This window comes from Lepidothrix coronata, unplaced genomic scaffold (assembly GCF_001604755.1).
Source record: "Lepidothrix coronata isolate B3197 unplaced genomic scaffold, Lepidothrix_coronata-1.0 Scaffold131, whole genome shotgun sequence".
Lineage (NCBI taxonomy): Eukaryota > Metazoa > Chordata > Aves > Passeriformes > Pipridae > Lepidothrix > Lepidothrix coronata.
This window is the reverse complement of record NW_016690311.1, coordinates 2,553,186-2,577,870: the sequence shown is the minus strand read 5'-3', so window position 1 is coordinate 2,577,870 and position 24,685 is coordinate 2,553,186. Positions and strand designations below refer to the sequence as shown.

The window sequence follows — 24,685 nt, the reverse complement described above, 5'->3', positions numbered from 1 at the left end:
CTTCCCTCCCATGCCTCAGTTTCCCCTTGTAGTGCTGTGGTACCTTACAGCTATTTGAAAGCTCTTGGGATGGGTGGAGAGCCTTGGGTGGGGTCTCCTGGAGGCAGAGAAGGTTTTGATGGAGTCTGGACCAGAACGTTGGCAGTTTTGATAAAGTTAAAAACTGCAGAATCAAACTTATTATTAATATAGCTTTACGCCACTGCATGTTGTAAGGTGCTTTCTAAACCTGTCACTGCAATTTATCATGCTAGCAATGTAATAAAATACAGCTATAAAATTTTGGATTAAATGTTCAAGGTCAATGGTGGACTTTCAGCTTCCCCATCTCTTCCTTGCTGCTTTAGGAGATGCTCTATTAAGCAGCTACAAGCTCTGGGAGAAAGTTTCTTTGGAGAAAAGATTCAGTTGTGGAGCATTTCCAGAATTAAATCTTCAGATATTTCATCAAATTACAAAACAATAAATAACAAACAACAAGAGTAATAAACACTTCAGGTTGAGGCTTTTCCTTTAGAAAAACTCTCATTTTTCTTGTGTTTGCAAAATGTGGCTCTCTGCTGCTGTCTTTGAAAAATAGACAGAAGGTGATTCCTTAATTTTAATAGAAATTTGGATGTGTTAGAGCAGCACCCTGGAGATTTTGGGAGGAGTGTTACAGCAGCGCACAGCAAGGCTGAGACCAAAATTCCACTTCAGTGCATACTGAATAAAAACAATGCTGGTGCAACTGAGCTTTTTATGTATTAAAGGGCAACAGAAGCAGCACACATTTACACATACAAGCTGTGCACAAACCTGCACAGCAATTGCAACAGACTGAAGTTCTTCAAAATTACTAAAAAGAAGGTCTCATGTTCCCTGCTTTAGCCCCAGTTATTCAAACCAAGCTGCTGAAATGACTCTGTGTCAGGATCTGGTCAGACGACTCCTATTATTCCATTATAAAAATGAAGGAAGCAGTTGGCCACAACATCACCATTTAAAAAAAAAAAAAAAAAAGGAAAAAAAAAAAAGAAAAACCCACTGAAAATGTAGATACTGTTCTAGGCATTAAATTATTCTCTCTATTTTGGCACATGTGCCAGAGAGCTGGCTCGTTGTTCAAGCTCTAACATAAGTCGGCCATAATAAAAGACATTATTTCTTCCCATGATCCATACCTCTCTTATAGCCTTACCGGAGAAGGTAACAGCTACAAGAACATTGCTGCTGCTAAATTATTAGCAAATTAATATTGCTTATATTTTCTTTCCTGGGAGCTAAGCTGCCTCCTGCTTTCCCTGGATAACAGTTATCCCCAGGGACATATCTGTGGCTTAGCTTTAGATGAATCACCCTTAAAAATGGGAGAAGGGAAGCTCAGTTTGGTGTTGTGAACGTGACACAGGCACAGGACCCAAATCAGGAGGTGCAAAGGCCAAAGACTTTTGGCTTTGCAATGAGGTTGTTTCCTGAACAAAATGTACTTGAGGCAAGACCTCAGGAACCTCGGTATTTTGTTGGCATAGCAAGGTCCAAGGAGGCAATATGCAAAGGGAAACCCTGCCCAGGGCATCTGGCAGCATGATGGATGCCCTGTGGGGCTCCACATTTTGACAATGTTGGTGTGTCCTCGTCACCCCCAGAGCCTGTTGCCTGGGTGCTGAGGTGCAGCTGAAGCACCTTTAGGGAAGGATGATGCCATGTCTCCTGGTCCCTGATAGAATCAGAGAATGGTTAAGGCTGGAAAAGTCCTCTAAAATCATTGATCAGATCCTGGTTCCTTTTCTTTTCATCCATCAAAGACTCTGCTCTGTAACACCTTTCTCATTTGGGGTAAGGGATGAGCTCCTCACCCACGACAACAAAAAATGGTGGAAAGACTGTAGAACAGAAATCCTTCTTTATCAGATTGGCAGGGCTTCAGCCTGTGGGATTTAGTCAGAGAAAAGCAATGTTCTCTCATGCTCCTTACTCACAAACCTCCCAGTCTGCCCTCCACGACTGGAAACATGGAATTGCTGAACATGAGCACTGACAAGCACTACAAGTACCCCATCATAAAGTCCAGGCTATCCACTTTACTGCACAGTAATCTGTTTTACTACTTGTATTATAGTGACAGAATTGTTTTCTGCAACCTAGTTCAGATTAAGAAACTGGGGGATAAGACACATTAACTTCTGTAATATATATTGCCAGAGCCTTGGCTGGTATAAAACAGCTTCCTGGGGGAATTAAGCAGAAAGTGAAGAGCTGAAACAGTCTCGGCTGCTGATTTTCAGTTTTAGTCTAAAAAAACTGGAACTGCTCTAGTGCTACAAGCTAAAGCCTCAGGTGGCACTGTAAATCTGCATCCATGCTGTCAAAGTCAACAAAGCTTCTCCAGCGAAGATTTGAGTTAGTTCATGTATTTTCAGAAAATAAGCTTCATTTGCATTATTTATGAAATGCAAACATAAGCTCTGTCACACAGTAAGCTGCACATCCCAAAAGCAAGTCCCTACACCAAGGAGCACAACAAGGAAACCAGAAACTGTTTCCTGGGGATGTTTGCAAACAAAAGCTGTGGTCAGTGGAAGCATCAGCCCCTGTGTGCCCTGCCAAGGCACCAGGACATGCCAGCTGCCCCCAGCTTCCAGGGACAGAGGGAGATGAGACTCCATGGAGCGTCAGCCCTCACAGGGGACATTCCTGTGCCCAGATGCCAACCTCACTGCCCTGAGTCCTGGTTCTGAGGGCCATGGCACAGTCCAGAGACAAGGCCAGCACTGGGAAGGGAACAGAAACACCGTGGCCTTTCTCTGAGAACAGCTGAGCAAACAGCAGTGCCTGTACACTCTTGAGGAGAGCTTTTGATCCATGTGGCCACCTTCCAAATCACTGCCATTTATTGCAGTTGGAGCAGGGGGAAGGGGTGTGAGGCAAGTTTGGGGGTTTCCTTCAGCGGCTGTGATGCCCACACCTGACCCCAGCAAAGGCACCACTGGCCCTTCCAGCCCCTCAGGATATGGACTTGTTGCCTCACGTAGGAGATGCTCAGTGCCCCCACACAGTTCCCACACAGCTGCAGACTGCACCCCCTGCACCGCTGCTCTGTGACAGTTCTGCCCCACCACTGATTTGGGAAAGGAAAGGAATGGACAAGCCATGGTAATATTTAGTAACAGTATTAATTATTCAGGACTATGCTAAAAGTTCGGCATTTATAGAATTTTTTTCTTTTCAGAAAGATTAGCAAAAATCCAGTGTTCAACTATTTTATCGTCTTTCAGCAAAGTAAATCAAACTTTGCCACACAGCTCTAACAGGCAGTGTAGCAGAGCAAGAGTTGGGCAGCTCACAAGAACCATCCTTGAATGAGAATTTCCAAATCACTGGAGTCATTCATAAGTTAAACCCACTCTGGCATTAAATGGCTGGTCAATCAAATTAGTCGTGTTAAATACGCTCTTGGGCATGTGCATTTTATTGCTCGATGTTCCACAAATTCCCACCATGGCCCTATCTGCAGCCACTGAGTGACTTGGTATCTCACCCTGCAGAGAGAGTGAGGATCAAACAAGCATCAGTCATATTCCAGAGCAGAGGAGGGGAGGACTGGTAAATAGACATAACTCAGCAAGTGGGAAGGTACAAAGGTACAATTGCCTACAATTAAATCTAGTGGTGTCCAGCTGTACCATCCCCCATATTACTGTGTCATATTAGGGAGGGTAAAGTTAAAGATCCTTGCAAAAAGGCAGGAAATACTCAGTTCATTGGGATAAAAGTCCACTACAACATCCCAGGTACAGAGCACTTGGCACTGGCTTGAACACTTGGAGAGACAGAGAAGGAGGTGGGCTGGAAAGTGAGGAGATGGGAGGAGGCAGAGGCAAGCGGAGCAGCATTTCACCTCCTCCAGCACCAGCTCGTTGGCCATGACCTGCACCCTGAGGGGCTCCAGCCCCCCTCTATGTCCCTGTGAGCAATTTCAGGCCCTGCCAGGTGCAGGGTTAATCTGCAGAGCATGTTCCTCACTCGGTCATGGTCAGGCACTGAAGCATCTCTTCCATAGTGGGGGAAGTATGGAAGTATACAACATTTCTGTATTGGAAGACAAAGCAGAGCTGCCAACAACCCACAGGGGCAGCCAGGAGCCCCCAGCCCACAGGCACATTTATTGCAGTGTAGTGGGACAGGTGATGGGACAACAACAGTGGCTCAAGCAGGGGATTTCTCCTTCTAAATCACGTTTTGCCTTAAGTGCTCCATTTGTGCATTCTCAGATAGGAACTCAGCTCTTGCAGAGCTGTTCTCCGTGGGACCAAGCCTTTGCAGTGGGTTGCAACAGAATGCATTACAACAGGCTCTGTACAACACATCTTTACCTTCCTTAGCAACCGTGCTGTTCAAAAACCACTACAGTGCACTATTAAGGAAAAAAATCCTTTGCAAAAATAGAGAATATTTTCAGAATTGCTCTAATAGCCAGGATAAACATTGATGAAGTTTCCTGCAATCACAGAGCATGGTTCCTGTCCACCTCCCACTGCAGATGTAATCAAGAGCAGCCCAACTTTTTCATTGAGTCATGAAAGTGATACTAAAATCCATAAAAAAGAGCAACATTATATGCAGTGCTTTACAACTGATAAGAACGACTAACTCTGGCGATTTCATTGCTGTGATTACAAGCTGCCACAATAAACAAGCAGCTACTTCATTTATTACTCTATATCCACGCTCAGCTCTGGCTGAAACCCAGAACCAGCTGCTTCACACCAGTCTATTCCCAGGGCTTTGTCCCTGATGCCCATGGAAAGTTTTCACACTTAATCTTCTGATTTCTGGGTAGGTGACCTCAGCAACACGCTGGGTCTGGCCATGCTGGTACTTCATAGTCTCTTGGCTGCAAATTTACTGACTTGTATCAAAGCAAGGTAGAAGATGCTAGTGTTGCCCATCCCTTTGCCACTTGGATGCAAGGAATACGTCTGGTATTGCCTTTGGGGGGAACGGAGCTGCTGTGTGACAGGACGAAGCCCTTGTTTTGTTCACAGTGTCAGAGAAAGCCCCTGATGTGCAGCCTGTGGCCGGCAATGTCCTGGGGAAGGGGGTGCAGCAAGGGAAGACACCATGCTGTGGCTCAGCCTCTGGTGCACAGAGGGTATTGTACCCCTATAGAAAGGTTTTTGCATAACACTGTGCCCATATCAGTGAAATACATCCTATTTTGAAAAGCGGCAAAGGTGCTGCAACCCTAACTGGAAATAAAGGGGATATCAGCACCAAACTGGCCAAAAACATATTTTCAAAGACATTTGGAGTTCCCTACAGGCCAAAAAAGCACACAGAGGGGTCAAAAGAGTCCGGCACCCACTGAGCCCAGCGGCAAATTCAAAAGGCGCCAGACCTGTGTCCCAACCAACACTAATTCAACCAAAAATATTGCCCCTTCACCCCTTATGCTTCACGTATGACTTGTTTGCCTGAGCTAACGTTTGGAAACAGGATCAGAAAGTAAACCTGTGGGTGGTGCCCACGCAGATGGGCACTGCTGCTGCTCCTCATCTAAACTGTCCCAAAGTGGAGATTTCTGGCTTATTTCTGCTTTCACACCACGCCGCGGGGGGCTGGTGCAGGATCACTCACCTGCACCATACGTCGTGGCCAGCATGATCGAGGAGATCCACGCCACCTCGCTATAGGACGTGCCAAAGAAATCCTGGATTTCTTTGAAGAAGATGGCCAAGCCCTTGGGGAAGGCGTAGGCGAAGCCGATCGAAACGAACGCCCCGAACACCACGGCCCAGCCCCAGCCGCCGTCCGGCGGGACGGGGGCTCGCCCTGGGGGCTGCATGGTGGGGGGGCAAGCGGCGCCCACGGTCCTCGGGCAGCTCTGGAATACAAAGGGCAGAGTTGCCGGGTCAGGATGCGGAGCCCCGGACCCCCAGTCCCGGGATGCTGCTCCCCCAGTCCAGGGGTGCTCCTCCTCCAGATCCCGGTCCTGGGAATATCACTCCCTTGGGCCTCTCGTCCCAGGACGCTGCTCCTCCATATCCCTGTTCTGGAGTGCTGCTGCCTGGAACCCCAGTTCAAGGATGCTGCTCCCCCAGCCCCAGAATGCTGTTATCCCAGTCTCAGGGTGCTGCTTTCCCAGCCCCGGAATGCTGTTATCCCAGTCTCAGGGTGCTGGTCCCCTAGATCCCCAGTACCGGGATGCTGCTCCCCCAGCCCGGGAATGCTGTTATCCCAGTCCCAGGGTGCTGCTCCCCCAGTCCCGGAATGCTGTTATCCCGGTCCCAGGGTGCTGCTCCTCCTGCTCCCCCCCTCTGCAGGGACACCGCGGCCCCCACACGCTAGTGAGTCCCGTCCCGTGTCGCGCCCCCCGAGCCGTTCGCGTGGCCATTTAACGCCAAGCCCACCAGCCCCGTGTCACCGTCCCGCGGGCAGCGGTGCTGGGGAGAGCGGGACGATGTAGAAATGCCACGTGGAATTGGGTAAAACCAGGAACAGCGGCTTCAACCCGGTGCACCTCCCCGTTCGTTCCTGCCCAGCCCCCCGGGACACGCCTGCGATGTGGGATCCCGCATCCCCGCACACGGACCCACCTGCGGAGCGCGGCGCCGGCACCGACCCCGCGGTACGGGATGAGATGGGATGGGACGGGACGGGCAGGATGGGGCGGGGGTGCACCCGCACCGCCCCGCGCGGGACCCGCCCGCCCCGGCGGACGGGACACGCACCAAACCTCCCCCGGGAGCTACATCCCTTCCCGCTTCTCCACTTCCCCCGTGTTTTCCTCGCCCCCCTTGCTCGCAGCAGCACCAGCCACTGCGTCGGCGTTAATTAAACCACCCTCAGTTACTTAATGCAAATTGTTCTTTTTCTCGCCTCCCTCCCGTGTTTCCATCAGCATCCCTCTTCTTTTCTGCTCCGTACCAAGTTGCAGGCTGCTCTTCTGCCCCCGGACCACGTCATCATCATAAAAAAAAAAATATTGTGTTTTTTTATGGGGGGGTGTGGGTATGGGACGAGGGGGTGTTTTTTCACTGTGAGAGGAGAGACTTAGGTTAGATGTTGGGAGGAAATTCTTCACTGGGAGAGTGGTGAGGCCCTGGCACAGGTTTCCCAGAGAAGCTGTGGATGTCCCATCCCTGGAAGTGTTCAAGGCCAGGTTGGACAGGGCTTGGAGCAACCTGGGCTAGTGGAAGATATCTCTGTCCACAACCGGGAGTTGAACGTGATGATCTTTAAGGTCCCCTCCAACTCAGTTCTGAATTCTGTGATTCTACGATCACTGCAGACTTCTACCCTCTATTTGTGTTCACCAATTTGCTGTATATTCTACTTTTCATGTTTAACTCTGTTTGGAAAAACATTAAGCAGTGTTTGCTCTGGCTGGAAAGTTGCAGTTTCACCACAAGGTGTTTATCTTACTCAATCTTGCCTCCCTCTGGCTTAACTAGCATCCCCTTGGGTGTTGAAGGAATGAAGGCATGTGCCTTCCTGGGCCCAATTTTGTGAAAATTCAGATGGAGATGGCAGATGAGTGTCAGCACCTTGTCTCTTCCCATGAGGAGACCTTCCATCCCCATGTAGCCATGATTGGAGTACAATGGGGCAGATCTTACAAATCATTTTGGCAAAAGATATTTTGCCTGCAAATAACTATACCATCTGCATTGCAACTATAGCCCTTTCTTCCCTCTTTCCCCAAGAGGAATTTTCATTCCCTTTTGGTTTCTCTGTGTGTCAAGGCTCAGATCAACTCTTCCCTAATATCCTACAAAGCTGCATTCAGTCTGTTTCAAAAAAAAAAAAAGACAACCCAACACTCAAAAAACCAAGGCACGCTAGTTAGGTGTGTGGAAATTAGCTGGTTTTAAAATCTCCCTTCAGACACTGCTGCTGTTCACGTTTTTCTTTTCTCCTCTTCTTTTTGAGCTGAACACCACCCACATGGGGATGTCATAGGGGGCAATGGGCTTCCCCCTCCAATGCCCACCTGAGATTGAACTTGGCACACCCTTAGCAGCAGCATGGAAGATGGGAGGGCAGAAGGAAACCCCCAGGAGCAGAGGGATGAATAAGCAGGTACAGCTCCAGCCATGGAAGCTCCAACTCCCAGCTGGAAGTTGAGAATTTCCTTTTGCAGAAAAATTGAATTGTATGTCATGCTCAGGAATGTCCCCCACAGGACAGCCTTGGGTAAATATTTACACAAACTGGTGGCAAACTCAAAACTGGAGCAGGAAATCATTTGCAGCAGGAGATACTGGGGGCAAACAAATGATTTCTAAAGATGTCTAAATGCAATTGGTTTTTGCACTCACGTGTCTGCTCTGAAGAGAAGCTCACAAGCGAAGCACAACAGCCTGAGGGCAAAGGGTAGGAGACTGACAGTAGAAATCCTGGGCTCACTAGGTCAAAAAAGACTTCCTAGCAATTTAGGGGGACTTGGGCTCATCTCACAGTAGCTGCCTGTGCCAGTGCTCCCCCTCCATTTCGGGAGCACACACTGCCCCCCAGGGCTGGGCTCTGCTCCCTCATCCACTGACAGCAGTCACTTCCTGGAGGGCAGGTTTTTTAATTTGCTGGCAAGCGGCAACAAAATTGATTAAAATTGTAAAGTACCTTTTCAAATGACTCATTTCCCTATCACAGTGCTCCATGTAAATAAGTGACTGCTACTGTATTCCCAGCGCTCCACTTCAGAGCTGTTGAAAGAAGAGGGGCAAACCGGGAAAAGGGGCCAGGAGCAAGGCAGAATCTGAAACTCTTCCTCTCTCCCCAAAAGGGCTCATTTTCCAATCTTTGCAAAGCTTTTCATGGCAGTTCCCACGTCATGATTTTTAAATCAAATGAACTAACACCCTTCACTTACTTACAGCCCAAAGTTTCATGAACAATATTTAAAATCACAGAATCTTAGGATGGTTTGGGTTGGAAGGGATCAACCCCCTGCCACGGGCAGGGACCAAACCCCTGCCACAGGCAGGGACACCTTCTGCTAGACCAGGTTACTCAAAGCCCCATCCAACTTGTTCTTCTTGAACACTTCCAGGGATTAGGCACCCACAGCTTCTCTGGGCAACCTGTGCCAGTGCCTCACCAACCTTACAGTGAAGCATATAAGTTGCCTCCAAAAAAGTGACTAGTGATGACAACTTGAGTGTTTTTCTTTTCTTGAAAAACAAAAAAAAAAGGTGGGGGTGGGGACTGGAGAAACCCTGGGCTTCCTCGACAATGGAAATCTTTCCTATTTACTCTCAGTGGACCACTTTGGTATTTGGAAATAATTTCATTCAAAGCCTTTAATGCAAAACATTTAATGGCAGACAAAGGCAGGAGCTCCAACTCTATAACTCCAACAGTGTTTTTCCTTCATTTAGTCTTTGAAAGTCAATTAAAAGCTTTAGAAACTGCTTTCACATTAAAAAAAATCTTTACCTACTTCTGCTGCATGAAAACAGCATCTGGTAAATAAACACTGAGAGAGGTAGCTCTGCACTTCCATGGCACACCCCATTTCTCAAAAGAACTCTGTTGTCATGTTCCATTTGCTCATAAAATGCAGCAGCAGCAAAATGCAATCCATAAGCATGGTTAAAATGGAGCTCCTGAATTAATGAATGAGATTACAGGCAGCATTGTCCCCAAAGCCAAAGGGCTGGACCTCACAGCTGGGGTATGATACCATCAGCATCCTCAGTACAATGTCTTAGGAGGGAGAAATCCCAGTCCTCCAAGAACAGACCTACACAGCTACGTTCCTAATAGTATTCTTAGCTTTTTTCAAAGGATCAGTCCAGACTAATACAAGAACAGATTTCAATTCAGCAAAATTATTGGCTCTGGAACAGATGCCATCAAGAAATGCCAGCTGGGGGAAAGGAGCAGCAGTTCCCTCCCCTGGTGAGTGCAGAATTACCCTCATACCCCACGTTCTCCTCACCCTGAGCATGACCAGGCTGATGAAACACATTCCTCAGTACTTGTTATTTATCTTGGTGGTAAACGCCTGAATGCTGGAGGTCTTGTTCTCCTCCATAAGACCTCCAGCATTCAGAGATTTACCACTAATAATTTCATGCTTGAGGTTTTAATTAAAGGGCACCTAACTCTGGCTGGTGGCTCCCAGGGGAACTGAGCAGCAGGAGGGATGCAGGCAGCACCCCACCAATGCAGCACCCACACATGCTCCATGTGGGACACATGGGTCAAGCATGGCCAGTCCACATCCCTTGACATCTCCATGGCTATTTGGAGGGGACCTTTAATTTCCATGCAGCCTCTTTGCTGCTCTGTGAGATGTTCTGCTGCAGACAGAGCCACCAGCCCCTCACACCCTGCACCTGGTGATGGGGTGACAATGCATGGAGCCAGGCAATGTTGGTGCTGGCACTGCTCGAAACCACTCAGGACACTGGCAGAGCCTCGAGGCTTTGCTTTTCACTGAGTAGTGTTTTACAAGAGGGTCAAGGAGAGGTCAACATAGAAAGTTATGAAATGTCAAACTTGCTTTTTGCTAAACCCCAGTATTAATAGCACGGAGACCAGACAGGCAAAGGGATTCATATGACATGAAATAAGTCTCTTCAGAGCCAGCAAACCTCTTAGACAGCCCCAGCCCTGTGTCTGTGCCATCAAACCAGCCAGGTGCATGAAGCATCGCTGCGGGATGAGCTGGTTTCCTGGAGACAACAGAATAAACCAAGCAGCAACATCACTTCTTCTGTTTCTCCCCTGTTGCAGGAGTTTAATCAGCAGCCCAAACCAAAGCATTTTTGCTGGTAAAAAGATGGTGACAATTAATCTAAATCTAATAACTGGAATGTTTTCACTGGGGAATTAAAACAAATTATTCCTTTGCTATTGCATCTTTGTCTCATTTACATTTTAATCCCGGAAGGACCTGCCTGTGTTATATTTGGAAAATGACTGCATAGAAAGGGAAAAACAACACGGTTGAAAGTACTTAAAGATGCATCCAGAATTTAGCTATTAACTTTTATGGCAGAAGTCTGACTACGCCAAGCTCTAAATGGCTGAAAATTAGGACAAATACTGTGTTTTTTTTCTCAAACACTGCTGAATGCAGAGCCTGGTGCCATTTCAGATTGTGCACACAAGGTCGGGCAAACAAACAGCTGGGGCAGAAGGTTGTGTTGAAGGTGTAATTACACATTAGCCAGAGCAGAGAGAGTCACTCTGTCATTTGTACTGAGAGTAAAGGGGACCCTTCTCTGGTGACACCATTTGCAGAGGGAAACCTCTGCCTTCCCACCCTGTGGCTCTCCACTTGCAGACTCCAGCCTTGTTGTCCTTGCTCTGAGGTTTCACCACAGGATAATGAGTTCATACCCTTTTGCTCAAGGTAAACAAATGGTGAATAAAGGCACTTTAGTGTTGTCCAAGTAAAACCAGTGCGATATCCCACCTTATTCCAGTCTGTCTTACCTCCCTTGCCTGCTTGTGACTCCTGATGGAAATATTCTTGTGGGAGTTTCTTCACTCACTTCAGTAAAAAGGAAGCAGATTAGCAAAAATCTGCAGATCAGATTGTCAAACTAATCCAATGAATTGTGACACATCCAGCCCCTCCACAAGGCATGGCCCTCAGCAGCTGTGCCACATCTGGGTCCAGAGGACCAGTGCTGCCTCCAGCCCACCTCCAAGTAAACTCTCAAATAGTTCTCAACAGGGCAGGAAGAGGATCAGCTGCCTCAGGGCTGCCTGAATAATGCTTCACCAAGGTGGAGAGCTTTAGATCTCATTAAACCCTCGCGATGTTTGAGAGAGGAGAGATGATGCAGGGCCACCATGAAGAATGATTCCCACTCCAGAGCAGCAAAAACCTGGAGCTGCACCATGTTGACTGTGCCTGAAACAAAGGTCAGTGGCTGGGGGACAGGGGGATGTCACACCAGTTTGCAAGTAGTCTCTGGGACACTGCTGTTTGCAGATCACAGTACTCTGAGTCATAACATAACGCAGGTATTTTCCCAAAAAATTAACCCCACCTCATCCAAGTTTTAAGGTATTGGATGGGTAGTCAACTAAAGCTACAAAAAAATATCACAGAGAGGTAGCTGAAGCTTTGTTTTGATTTTTTTTTTTCTTCATCAAATAAAATTGTGACAAGTGACCGTAACTCCACGAGGGCTTCTGCATTTGACAGTAGTTTCCTCAGAAAGTCTTCCTGTAGGACTGCAGCATTCTGGGAGCAGGTACTGCTGTTTGCTGCATATATGTAGGACACCTTTGATGTGCTTCAAGGCCAAGGATGCACCGAGCAGAAGCCAATCTCAGCTGGCTCCTCACCATGCAGTCCTCGTCACCAGCGAGGCTCCCGGGCACTGAGAGAGCGGGTGGGGAGCAGGATGACAGGATCAAGCCTGCAGCTGCTCTGCACACAACCAGATCCTCTTAGTGGGGTGGAAGAAACCTGGCGAGCTCCTCATTAGCCTTCAAATTCAGTTAAATGCTGGGATATGGAAATAAGAGGCAGACTCAAACCCGGGAAGAGTTGAGTGCCTGCATGATGTGGTGCAGAGAGCTGTGTATAACATCACTGTGCCCTTAACACAGGGTGATGCAATGCACAATATTGCTGTAGGTTAACTCAGCCAGGCTCCTGAGCCTGAATTTTCTGTGTTGCTTTGCCCTCCTGGCTGACCATTGTCCAGCAGATCAAGCATGATGCTTTAGTATTAACTTTCAAGGTCTTACAGAGATAGTTCTTTAGGAACTTGTTGAACTTTTGACATTGTGCATCCATGTTACCCCACAAGATAAAAAGAGGAGACTTTTTGGTCGAAGTGTAGTATTTGCCCAAAGCTTGCTGTAATCCTGGGTTTACAGACTGGCCCTCCTAAGAGCCCCCAAAGTACCACACAAATGACTCCTCATAAGACAGGCTTCAAAGATGCACCTATTTTCTTGTTTACCGGGCATTCCATCACTTCACATTCCTGCAGATCTTCGGGAAAGCCCCTTTTCCCAAATGCCATGCTTGGGGCTGAAATTTGCCAGGCTTCTAGTGCTGTAGTTCAGCAGACCAAACTGTGCAGCTGAAAGATGAAACCCTGGCTCCACTAAAGGTGATGGCAAGGTGCCTGCTGACTTCAGTGCAGCCCAAGCTTTACCCAGAAATAATATTCAATGTTTGGTGAAGCTTTTTTTTTTTTTCCTAATTACTCCAGTGCGAAGAAGCACATGTTGTCCCAAACAGCTACTTTGTAGACAGTCAGCTGTAGCATTTCTGAATATTGTAAAATGAAAGCTGGGGTTTCAAGGGATCCCCTGCAATCCCTCAGTCATTCTGGGTAGGCTTTGCTGATGCTTTCCTCCCCCCTCAAACACAGCATGCAGCTTCACTGGATGCTACACAATTGCTGTAGACTTATGCTGCTGTAGCTGAAAGGAAGATCAAACTGAGTATTCGATTACTTATTCACTCAAAGATATTTATTCCCCGAGATGAAACTCCTAAATCTGTTATTATTGCCATTCCCTCTTCTATTACTACTTGCATGCTGCTGCTTTCAGATCTATGGAGATGTCAACACCATTTACTGGAAGCAACAAGTGAAAGATGAGAACATGACAGGGAAATGTTTGGAATTATGAATCATCCTCAAGAACAGAGGACGTAATTGATATTCCTTAATTCTAGAAGAGTCTATAATCATTACACAGGAATTCTTCCAAAGACTTATGCTTTTCCAAGATCTATTTCTTTCATAGGTTGTTTGGCTTTTTTAAAACCCAGTTGCTGCAGTGATTTAAAAACTGAGGGAGGTGAAGAGCAACAGCTACCACAGCACAGGCAGACCCCCCCAGAGAGGAAAGATACTCTTGGTGGCAATGAACACAGGTATTTCTGAAAGGGACAGGACCCCCCTACCAAAGTCTGTGTGAAGCTAAATGCAGTGCTGAAAAGGAAACGTCACCTTGCTTGATAACATCTCACAATTCTCTGCTTGTGCTGACACCCTCCTGTTGTTACGTGTGCCATCTGGGAAAGTCAGGCACTTGCACACACAGCTGTAGATTACAATGACAGCTCTGCAGCAGTAAGATTTCATAAAAGTCTGTATTTAAGGATGGGAAGATCAGGGCCGAAACCCATAAGTTTTATACTGTAATGGCTTCTTCCCCCATCGAAACCACCAACAGCAGTCCCCTTGCTGTACTCTCCCCTGTATCTTTGTTTGGTGTCAAGGGCACCAGCTCAGGGAATGTGGAGAATGAAAAGCCAGAAATCTCAACCACTCTGAGACATGTCCAAAGTCTGGTGCTCAGCTTCAGACATCCAACTTTCAGACTGCCCTAAACAGCAACCCTGAGGAAATGAGTCCTCTAAATAAGTCTCTTCAGTGTCTCACTCTGACTCTGTCAGCCCTTCTCAGCTCCTGACATGAAACCACCAGAGCCAAACAGCAGCCAGAGGATAAACATCCATTGTTTCAAGGGGGAATCAGTGTTCAGTAGAGCTGCTGATTTAATCCCCTTGGAAGTGAACCCTTCTGTCCATCAGCAGCAGCAGACCATAGCCCAAAGAGATCAATGAAGCTGCTTCACTGCCCACCTCATCAACTCCAGCCAGACCTGAAAAGGTTTTTTCTGCAAGCAGGGAAGCAGCTCATCCCTCACACCTCTCAGGTCACGTACATTGCCTTTCACCTTAATCCATCCCATATCAGATGACAAGACAGCTCCTTTTTTTTATTGCCATGTAAAACCGGTTCCTAAAGTACATGAGTGCATGACACTTCCATACACAGGGTGTACCCAATGTCTGCAATGTGTGACCCAAGAAGCCTCCAAACCACCCTGTCCTGAAGGCAGCACAGTACCAGGAGGATCCTAAAACTTCTTTTGCAGTAGTCTTTCCAAAAGTGTGTGTCAGTGACCTTGTTTGAGGAAGAATACATGTTTGGGTAGATGCAAGTCGTGTGGCTATTCTTGTGTTCTTAAGTGTTAATCCATTTACCTTTCACCCTTGCTAAACAAGCTAAGAACCACCAGAAATCTCCTCAGAGCCCAGAAATAACCATCAGCAGCTGAGCCTCACAGGCATTAGTAACCTAAAAGCAAGATGGTCCTCTACTAACCATTAATAGCAAGATACACACCAGCTACTCAGATCAAAGTGACAGACTGACACCTGGCACCAGTGTCTGAGGGAAACATCCCTCTGAGAATATCCACTTGATGATTTCATTATGAGGACAAGAGAAACCTTTCCCACAACAGCAACTTTTGCAGCCAAGGTACGAGAAAAAACCCAGAGAACATTTTTACTTGAAGTAACTGGTGGACATAGTTGTTCTTTCAGAAAGATTCTGCACAGAAAAGTCTAAAACATCATCCCTTAATTATTTGCAGCAAAATTTTAGCAGCAGAATTAGGGAAAAACATATTTAAATACTATATCAATATATACACGCACACATCCCATGTTTGTTCATGAGCAAAGCTTAGATTCCAAGTTTCCAGCAGCTTCTCTACAATCATGAGTGCAAGTAACATATTTTTGTTTCAAATAGAAAGACAAGAATAGGAAGGGAACAAAAGACAGCACTCAGACAGTCCAAGAGTCAAATAATTCCACCATGGCCAAGCCTCCACCCACATACAGCAAGATTTCTGATGAAATAATAATTGATGACATCATATATATTGTCAGTAAAATACTCAGCATTACTGGCTTTCTCCGTTTTGCCAATGCACATCATCAGAAAACAGAAGGCCAAGCTTAGAATCAGCAAGAAGTTTCTCAAAGAAATATATTCTCCCCTTTTGGCGTAGAGATCAGACCTCCTCCTTCCCAAAGGAAAATACAGTCTCGCTTCACTTACCTCCTCCATAGGTGGTAGCACACATGATGGATGTTGTCCAGGCAATCTGGCTGTAGGAGATGCTGAAAGCAGCCTGGAGCTCTCTGAAGTAGATTGTGAAAGCTTTAGGAAAGGTAAATGCAAACCCAATGGAGATGGAGGCTCCAAACACCACTGCCCAGCCCCATCCACCATCAGGGGGGACATAGCCCAGGTCCGAAAGGACTGGAGGAGACATGGTCAGAGCAGATTTCAGAGCAAAACCCACTTCCTGCTGTCCTGCAGAGCAGAGGATACATGTGTTATACAGAATACACATATCATGTAATCAGGCAACATTTTAAAGCATAATTAAATAATTTAGAGATACAGAGGATCCCCCATTCTCAAGGCTTTGGACTTTTTGCTGCCTATTAATGGTTCTGCTGTTCAATTCTAACACAACCAAGATCACCCTTCCCTCTCCAATAACCCTGTCCAGCCCTTCCACCTGGATTTTGAATACATACCCTCAAAATACTCCCATGGCCTCCAGGCTCAGGGATGGACCTCAGTCAAAAGCTCAGTCAAAGCCTCCACTTTCTGTTCTCTCCGCCATCCAGCTGGTGGCTCGGTGTCCCACCTTGGGAATGGCTTCTGGAGGTTACTCCTGTCACAGTCCCTCTGGAGAGAACCAGATGCTCCAGCTGTACTGTTTTTAAGGTAAATGCTTCACTGTGTATCTTTCAAACATAGGTAGAAACCCTTGTGGTTTCAAGATATCCCCGCTTAAAAGAATAGTTCTCATGACACGAGCAGCAGGTGAATGGCCCCAGTGTGTCCAGCACCCCCTGTTCTGCAGGGGCACAAGGCTCTCCTGGCTCTCCCCCAAACCAACAACCAAACTGAGCAGCTGCTTGCAAAGGGGTTGAAGTTTCTTCCTACTTGGGGGTAGCAATTCCACTCATGCCTGGTGCCTGCCAGGTTAGCAGATTATGCTCAGGAGCAACACAGATCAAAGAGGGCATTCACTCATTTGCATTCTTCCCATTTTTTTTTTTTGCCATTAATGTAAAATGAGGGTAAAAAGGAAAGAAGAAAAACCTACATGTCTCTCAGGAGTTAATCCACAAGCCTTCTATCAAGGTCAAGGTCTTAAACCAGAGAGGAGAGGAGTAGGTCCCACAGCAAAAGGTGGTAGGTAAGTTGGATAAAAGGTTGATTAGTGCCCTTATATACTGAAACTCAGAAATAAGAGAAGCTGGTAGGAAAGGGCATTATCAGAGCTAATGGGAAGGAACAGGCATGGATATCAGCTAGGAACATTTTGCTCAACCTTAATAGCAGCAGTCAGCTAGCTAGGGAGAGAGGAAACTTTGGTTATCTTGGAGGGGGAGAAAAAAAAAAAAAAGAAAAAACACCTTAGGAAAAGCACAGTGTAATTTGCATCTATTTGAGAGTCCATTGCCTTTTGAGAGATGTCATTCAGATTCAACCTGTAAGTAGGAGGAAACAAGGAAACTACTTTAACCATACAGGAAAAAAAAAAAGGGAGTATTTTAAGCTGGTGATGAGTGTCTGCAGATAAACTCCTGAATTAATGTTTTCATCTACTTTTACAGCTGTTTAGTGGTAACACCAATATGGGGCCCTTACACTACAGGCTTCAAGCTCTCCCAGCTGCAGCTGGAGGAAACGTTAGTCCAAAATGCTAATATTCAATAAATCCAGTATTTAAGAACTCTAATAACATCCAGGATGGCAAGTTGTTGGTTGTCCTGAGATTTCATCGCTATATCGAGATGACCAGCTAAGAAGCTTTTCACAACAACAAAATAATGCACAATAATGAAAATGCCCCTTCACACTATGAGGGATGCTATGTTGTAATTTCAGGATCAAGAAAGATTGTACTTGCAAAATTTCTCTTGCTCTTGTATTAGGTAATAAAATGATCTGATAGAGATTCGTGAAACATTCTTTTTCCTCTACAGGCATCCACAATATATAAACAAGTTATTCTGATGTAGAGTCTTACTATCCACCCTCACCTAAGCTTTTCCATTAAAAGAAATAATTGTCTTTTGGAATTACATTAGCTATACTTCTGTACTGTAGGGTGGGATTTTAAAAGAAAACCCAAGTTAAAAAGCAACACTGGTAATGTTGGAATGACTGCCTGTTGATGTTTAAGAGACTTTATTACCCATCAAGTTGCATTTCATTGCACTGTTTCTTTTGTTTATGGTTATTCTACTCAATTTAGACCACCCATATATTGGAGAGAATACCAAGCTCCCAAAAATATTGACATATACTTGTGGTTCTGAAATTAGGCAAAATAAAACTGATTGAGGGGTGGGTATAGTGAGGATATGTTTTCTTATTTAACTTTGTGTTTGGTATTCACAATCTACCAAAATTTAGGACACATGAAATTCTCAGAACCCTCAAGTTCAGATCTTTTTTGTCAGTCCTTTCAAAAAAGTTGAGCCTGAACTTTAAATATATTTTCTGGGACTAACAAGAAAGGTTATTTTTTAATTACTACCAGTTCATTCTGCTTGTAAAATTATGACTAATTTTACACCACCTTTAAAAGTCTTGCATGATGAATATATTAATTCATTTAATTTGCTTTTATGTACAATGAGACATATATTGAGAAGATATCACCATAAAATCAGATTAAGGTATCAGCCCATTGTCCAGGTTTTCTATATCAAGGCAAACTTACACAACACAAAAAACCAGAGACGAACTGAAGTTAAATGAAAACATAGTGTACAATAAAATATAAAAATCACATCAGCTGACTTGCTTCCCCAACTGTAAAATAAGGCTTACAGAAGCTGACTTGGGGAAATCAAACTTTGGGATTGTTTTAACAGAGTTTAATAACCTAAGCAATGAGCAGGCAGTGATACAGTCCCAGTCTCCCCTCATTTCCCATGGTTTATGGGGACATTGGCACTAAGGAGGGCACAGGACCATTCCCTCATGGGGTGCTACCCCTTTGTTACCACCCTCTTAGCCACTGCTTTGTAATTTTAAAGTGAGAGTTGTCTTTGTACAGCCATGGTCTGGCACAAATTTACTTGTTGACTCTCTCACTTTATTCCTATTTCCTTTTTGTGAAATTATACAAGTCTGGACTTCCCATTTCTCCACTTACCATTCCCTATAGGTTTCCTGCTTTATTTCCATCACTTTATTTAGACTTAGTTATTCACTGGTCACATCTGGATCTTCCCTCTCCACTATTCTTCCCTCCTTTTCAGGAAACTGTCTGGGGCTACTAACAACAACTTCAAAATAAAGGAATTCCTGGTGTCTTGCACAGTCAAGGCCCTTATGCTTCAATCCAGCTGATATTACCATCTTCTTTCCTTAATTTATCGAGCTGCTGTCTTTTGGAACCAACATATGCAATCACAATCTGCATTCTGTAAGCCAGATCAACTGGGGACTATTCTTGGACTATACAATTATTTTCTACAACAATTGTTTTATCAGGTCGGAGCTGGTTTTTTGTTGAGTGAGAGAGCACCAGGACAAATCAAACCCAAGTCTAATGCAGCTTCACCTGTCGATCCAGGGACTCCCTGATGCCAAGTTTCCCTCAACCCAAGGAAGCCACCACACACCAGACACACACACTCACTAACCACTGTCCAGTGGGACTGTTCCCTCTTCGGCAGAGGCGGGCACCACTCGGGCTCCCTTCCCTTGGGAATGCTGGTTGCTGGCTCCCTCAGCAGCGACCTGCTCAGCTTTTAAAGCCATCTGCTGACCTTGTCCCCCACTCCAAATGCAGTTGAGATCAAAGGTTGAGATCAGAGGCTCTACTCTCGGATGTAAAACCTTCCGGTAACTTGGAACACCGTCTATCACCCAGCCCCTCATGTTACATCCAAAGGCTACTGTATCCCACATTAACTAACTTTTCATGAACAGGATTGCACTTCACCCAGGAGGAACAAATCCATTTCCATTTGCAGTGCTTGGAACATTGGCCTCCTGGGTCTCTGTGGAGGTTAATAAATTATTTGTCAGGTATCACTTTTTCTTGTATATATTAACTTATTCTCTCTTTACAATGTGTTTTTACAGACTCTGCTCCCACTCTCCTCCGGGGGAACTCGCATATGGAGATCCCCTGTCTTTGCCCAGCCTGCTATGGCAATTTTAACCCTCTGCCTGAAGTTCTCCTCTGTGACTTCTGGGTCACCTAAAATCTTACATCAGATTGATTCAGACCACCCAAAAACAAATGCAGGGATTCAAAAGCTACAGCAACACCTATCAAGGGGTAAATGTCGCTCTGGAGTGGACAGAATAGGATACAGAATATTCCTGAGTTTTTTGCCAGTAACGAAGCAGTTGACTTGGATAGTGACCGAGCAACGTCCACAACACCAGTTTGTGCTTTGGAAAGGTTAATGTAACCCAGTTTCTGTAGGAATGTTTCCACAAGACTTATGTTGCAAATCCCCATTTGGGGGATTTAAAACATTCCCCTGCCATGTTTATAATCCAGACACTGCAACACACTATTTAAGCACAGGAAAAACAGGAAAAAACTGGCTGTAGGTGGTCCAGGGCAATGTTTTCATCCAGTCTGAGTAGAAAACTGTAGAAAGGTAAACAGAGACAGAGAGAAAAATCATCCATCTGAACTAACTTTGTGAGTCAGCATCTACTGTAGCGAATATTTCCTGCCTTGTGGCCACATGGAGTCATCTTCACTATTTCATATTGCCCAAAAAGAAATATCTTCCTTGCAAGGACACAATGAGTGCTCAAAACCACACACTGGCTCCCAGTTTGCATTAAAAAAAGAGGCTGCCAATGGTGCTCCCACAGCCAGCTCAGATGTTCTTCTCACGAACACAGGACACACAACACACACACCCCCCTCCTCACTTTAAAGAATTTTCTACCAGCCAGTTGTAACAGCACGATAAAAAATTTGCAGTGGTCAAAAGACAGGAAGATAAATTCTGGGGAGAAATCCATTGAGTGCTATTAAACACAGAGATGCCACCTCTGGCATTGCAGATGGCAAATTGCTGGAGCCTGGGGAGTATTGACAGGTAGCTCCATACTTGTCTCCCCAGGCACCCACCATTAATTCACTGTCAGGAGAGAATTCCAATTGCACATACCTTGGGCTGATTGATCTTATGGTCCAGCTCTTCCTGCCTCGCTGGTCATGGCTTCTACCAGTCGTTCTTTCTGAAAATGTTTTACGACCAGAAATGTAACAAGTATATCTGGTGCTTTTTCTATCTTCCAAAAGGAAAAAAATCTTTAAAGGCAGTTATAGGTGCTATGGGAATTCATTACAGATTGTTGGAGGTGCATGTGGATCCTCTGTGCTCCATCCCATGGGAGGGCACCAGGATCTGCCTGTTGAGGATGCTGCAATCACACCAGACCTGGAGTTCACAGGAGTCGTTTCTTCCAATGCTACACCTTGAGGAATAATGTTATTGTAAAAACTTTATGGCATTGCAAAAGGTAAAACTCCTAGGGACCCCACTAGTAATTTCTATAATTTCAAAAATGTACTCTCTTTTGCTTGAGGATAATTCACAGTTCCCTTGGCTCTGAGCCATTTCAGATTGATGCTTTACCAAATCAAAACATGAATATGACTTTGTTAGATTATGTTGACCCTCTTTCCATCTCCATGTTAATAGAAATTGCCTAATTTATAAAGGTTTTCTGCTGGTAGTTACTGGGCAGTGGCCAATGCACTTCAGACACAATAGCCATTCACACCATTGAGATTGCTCTTCAAAATCACTTTGGAAAACCTTGGACACCTCTACCATTTCACTGGTCTATGAAAAATTGAAGCTTGAATGTCTAAGCCAAGGGCTCTTTCGTTTTAACACTTCTTCTTATATTAGCTTTGATATAAAATGTGGTACCTCTTTTATTTAAGAAAAACAAAATGCAAATTTTTAGATCAAACACAATTTAAGCACTTCATTTATTGGGAGAAGATTAATTTGGTATTCACCAAATATTCCTGCCCCAAACTTTTCAGAATCCATGAAGAAATCTGTTCCAGAAGGAACACGAACTGAATCAAACTGGAAGGGTTTAAAGTGTTTCAAAATTTATCTACGAATCTTTTTCTGCAGCTGATGTATCACACACCATCTTGACTTCAAAATCATTAATGAAATTTAGAGCTGAGTTTATGGATAATCAAAAACTAGATATGTATCATTAAAAAACAAGAGAACCAAATTTTGGCACAAACTGAGCATAAAATTCACACTTCTTACATTTGTACTGGGCAGCTTTCTGGGGCAGTAAAAGCTGCAGAGCAGGGGTCACATGCAGATCTAAGGAGATATGGGAACACAGAGAGCATTCCTTAAAGTAGATTTATTTGGTACTATTTTAGTTGATGTTTTACAGATATGTTATCATCGCTTGCACTCAGTGACACTTAAAAGTTCTAAATAAGCACATACCATCTTTTAAAGTGTGGAGCTGACCTGTTACAAGGCAGCAGCTTGAGGTCATTTGGGCACAGCCTCCTGCCCTGTTAACCCAGTGTGGCTTTGGGGCCAGGTTATGTCCTGGCCCACAGCCAGATAGAGTGGGAAGGCGTGGGAGAAACCAGACCCCACTTCTGCAGAATTACATGGAGCAATGGTCCTTCCACACTGGGAAGGCCTCACCATCACCCAGGTACTACAAAATGTAGGACATCATGCTCTTATTTATTTCCCTTTTGTTCCTCTTCAGGCAGATCTATGCCTTCTTTACTCGAAGCTTGTGATGCCCGGAAAGCCACCTGGTCCTTCAAAAACAGTCAAACCTAGACAAATGTTCTCCAAGTGGAGATTTTAGCATTTTTTTTCCATGAGGAAACACAATATGCAGGGTTTTGTACATGTTCTCGATCACTCCCACTATCTGCTCCCACACACACCTCAACTTCTGAGATAGTGCCTGCCTTAAAATGTATGTTGTGTAGGGCCAAAGCTTTCAAATATGTAAAGAGTCTGTACAGGATTTGTGTCCTATTAGTTGGCTAAATAAGAAAGGGATCCCACCACCACCTTCTGAAAGGGAAAGCTGACAAACACCTTTGTTACAACTCAAAATCCACTAGAAGAGATACATTAGAAATCAGCTGGTTTTGCTGCTCCTGAAATAATTTGTTAAACCATAACCTGATCACATAAACTTTGCTAAAATTAGTAAATGCCTGCCTCTCACAGTGGATATTTGCATCATTATTTCTGTAAACACAGGAATACAAAAATCAAGAGTAAGGCACAGGGGACTTTCATAAGATATCAAGAAATGGGGGAGGTTCCAGCTTTGTTGGTCTGACTCTTCCCTCTTTGAGAGGCCCAGAGGGGAGAACATGTTGTAAAGAGATAAGGAGAAAGGAACAGCTGGGTGGTTATTTCCCCACCTATTGACAGCACACAAGTGCCAAGTTCTCAAGTGAGATACTCCCCTGCATGCAGCACACACTTCACAGCTTTGGGCTACAAACCTAGTGGATTAGTTCATTTAAGTAATGCTTCTTTGTTTGGGGGGCTGGGGGAGGTGTTCCTGTCCTTCAGCAAATGCTTCCAAAATGACATACCTTGCTTCCAAAAGGATGTCTGAAAGGAAAAACACGCCCAGCAAATAATTCCACCATCAACCCACGAACAGAAATAATCTCTCAGATGCCCACCTACTTCTCTCTTCAAAAAACTACATTGGAATTTACTTTAGTGCCCAAAGAAGGAAAATCTAAAATCATTTGCAGATCTGTGGTTCCCCAGCTCCCTGTTTGCCCTCCTCGTTCCTGAGCAAGTTAACTTAACCTTGCAAAGTGATCCCACTCACTCTGCTATATCACTGGCATTTTAACACATGCCAAGCACTGAGAGGATTTCACAAGACCCCAAGGCAATTTGGGACACTGAGGGACAATTCATGTATCTTTTCTTTGCCACAAGAAGAGAAGGGAAATTAAAGAATCGAAGAACCTGATTGAACCAATCCTGTCCCTCTTTTGTTCTGATCCTGCTTCCATCTCCTGGGTATTTCCTGCTCACGCTTGAGTAATATCAGAGTTCCTCGTTCATTCACACAGATCTCTTGCCTCTTTTTCCCAATTTCTTGCTCACTGGGATGCATCCTTCTTGATCCGGGGGGAAGTGATTCTTGAATATCAACCAGCTGTCTTTGGCCACTCTTCCCTGAAGGGCTTGTTCCCATGGGATTGCTATATGAAGATCCCTGAAGAGGCTAAAGTTGGCTCTCCCAAAATGGTTACCATCTTGCTGCCCTGCTTCCTCCTCTCCCAATACTGAACTCCACAATCTCATGGTCACTGCAGCCAAGGCTGCCCCCAACCACCACATCTCCCACCAGCCCTTCCCTGTGTGTTGGCATGAGGTTGAGCAGCACACCATTCCTTGAGGGATCCTCAACTCCCTGTGACAAAGTTGTCACAAATGCTTTCCAGGGACCTCCTGGACTGTTTGTGCTTTGCTCTGTAGCTTCTCCAGCTGATATCCAGGTAGTTGGAGTCCCCCACAAGAACCAGGGCCTGTGACTTTGAGGTTGCTTCAAGCTCTGTAAAGCCTCATCCAGTTCCTCCTCCTGCTAATGTGGCGGGGAGCAAACACCCACAGCAGTGTCACCCTTATTAGTCTGCCCTTTCATCCGAGCCCATAAGCTCTGGACTAACTTGTCATCCACCCCAAGACAGAGCTCAACACATTCCAAGTGTTGCCTCACATAGAGGCAACTCCACCACCACACCTGCCTGGTCTGTCTTTCCCAGTGTGCAGCCCTTCATGCCAACATTCCAGTTACACCAGCTATCCCACCACATCTCTGCAATCCCGGTGAGA

At 45.3% G+C, this 24,685-nt stretch overlaps 1 protein-coding gene across 9 annotated transcripts in view; it reads right to left on the bottom strand.

The window, feature by feature from the left end:
- Window positions 1–19,571, bottom strand: part of LOC108503147 (monocarboxylate transporter 2-like) — a 39,001-nt gene extending 19,430 nt beyond the window's left edge. Inside the window, exons 1-4 of one of the 9 annotated variants that reach the window (XM_017826886.1) lie at window positions 19,459–19,571; window positions 17,216–17,290; window positions 16,325–16,771; window positions 15,837–16,094 (exon numbers count right to left, since the gene is read on the bottom strand). In XM_017826886.1, the coding sequence (XP_017682375.1) occupies window positions 15,837–16,053 (217 nt within the window). In that variant the 5' untranslated portion in view covers window positions 16,054–16,094; window positions 16,325–16,771; window positions 17,216–17,290; window positions 19,459–19,571. Of the gene's footprint in view, window positions 1–5,619; window positions 5,843–15,836; window positions 16,095–16,324; window positions 16,772–17,215; window positions 17,291–19,458 lie in introns of those variants that run through there. The other 8 variants (XM_017826885.1, XM_017826887.1, XM_017826888.1 and 5 more) reach the window with 8 other exon arrangements.
- Between the last annotated feature and the right edge of the window lie 5,114 nt (window positions 19,572–24,685).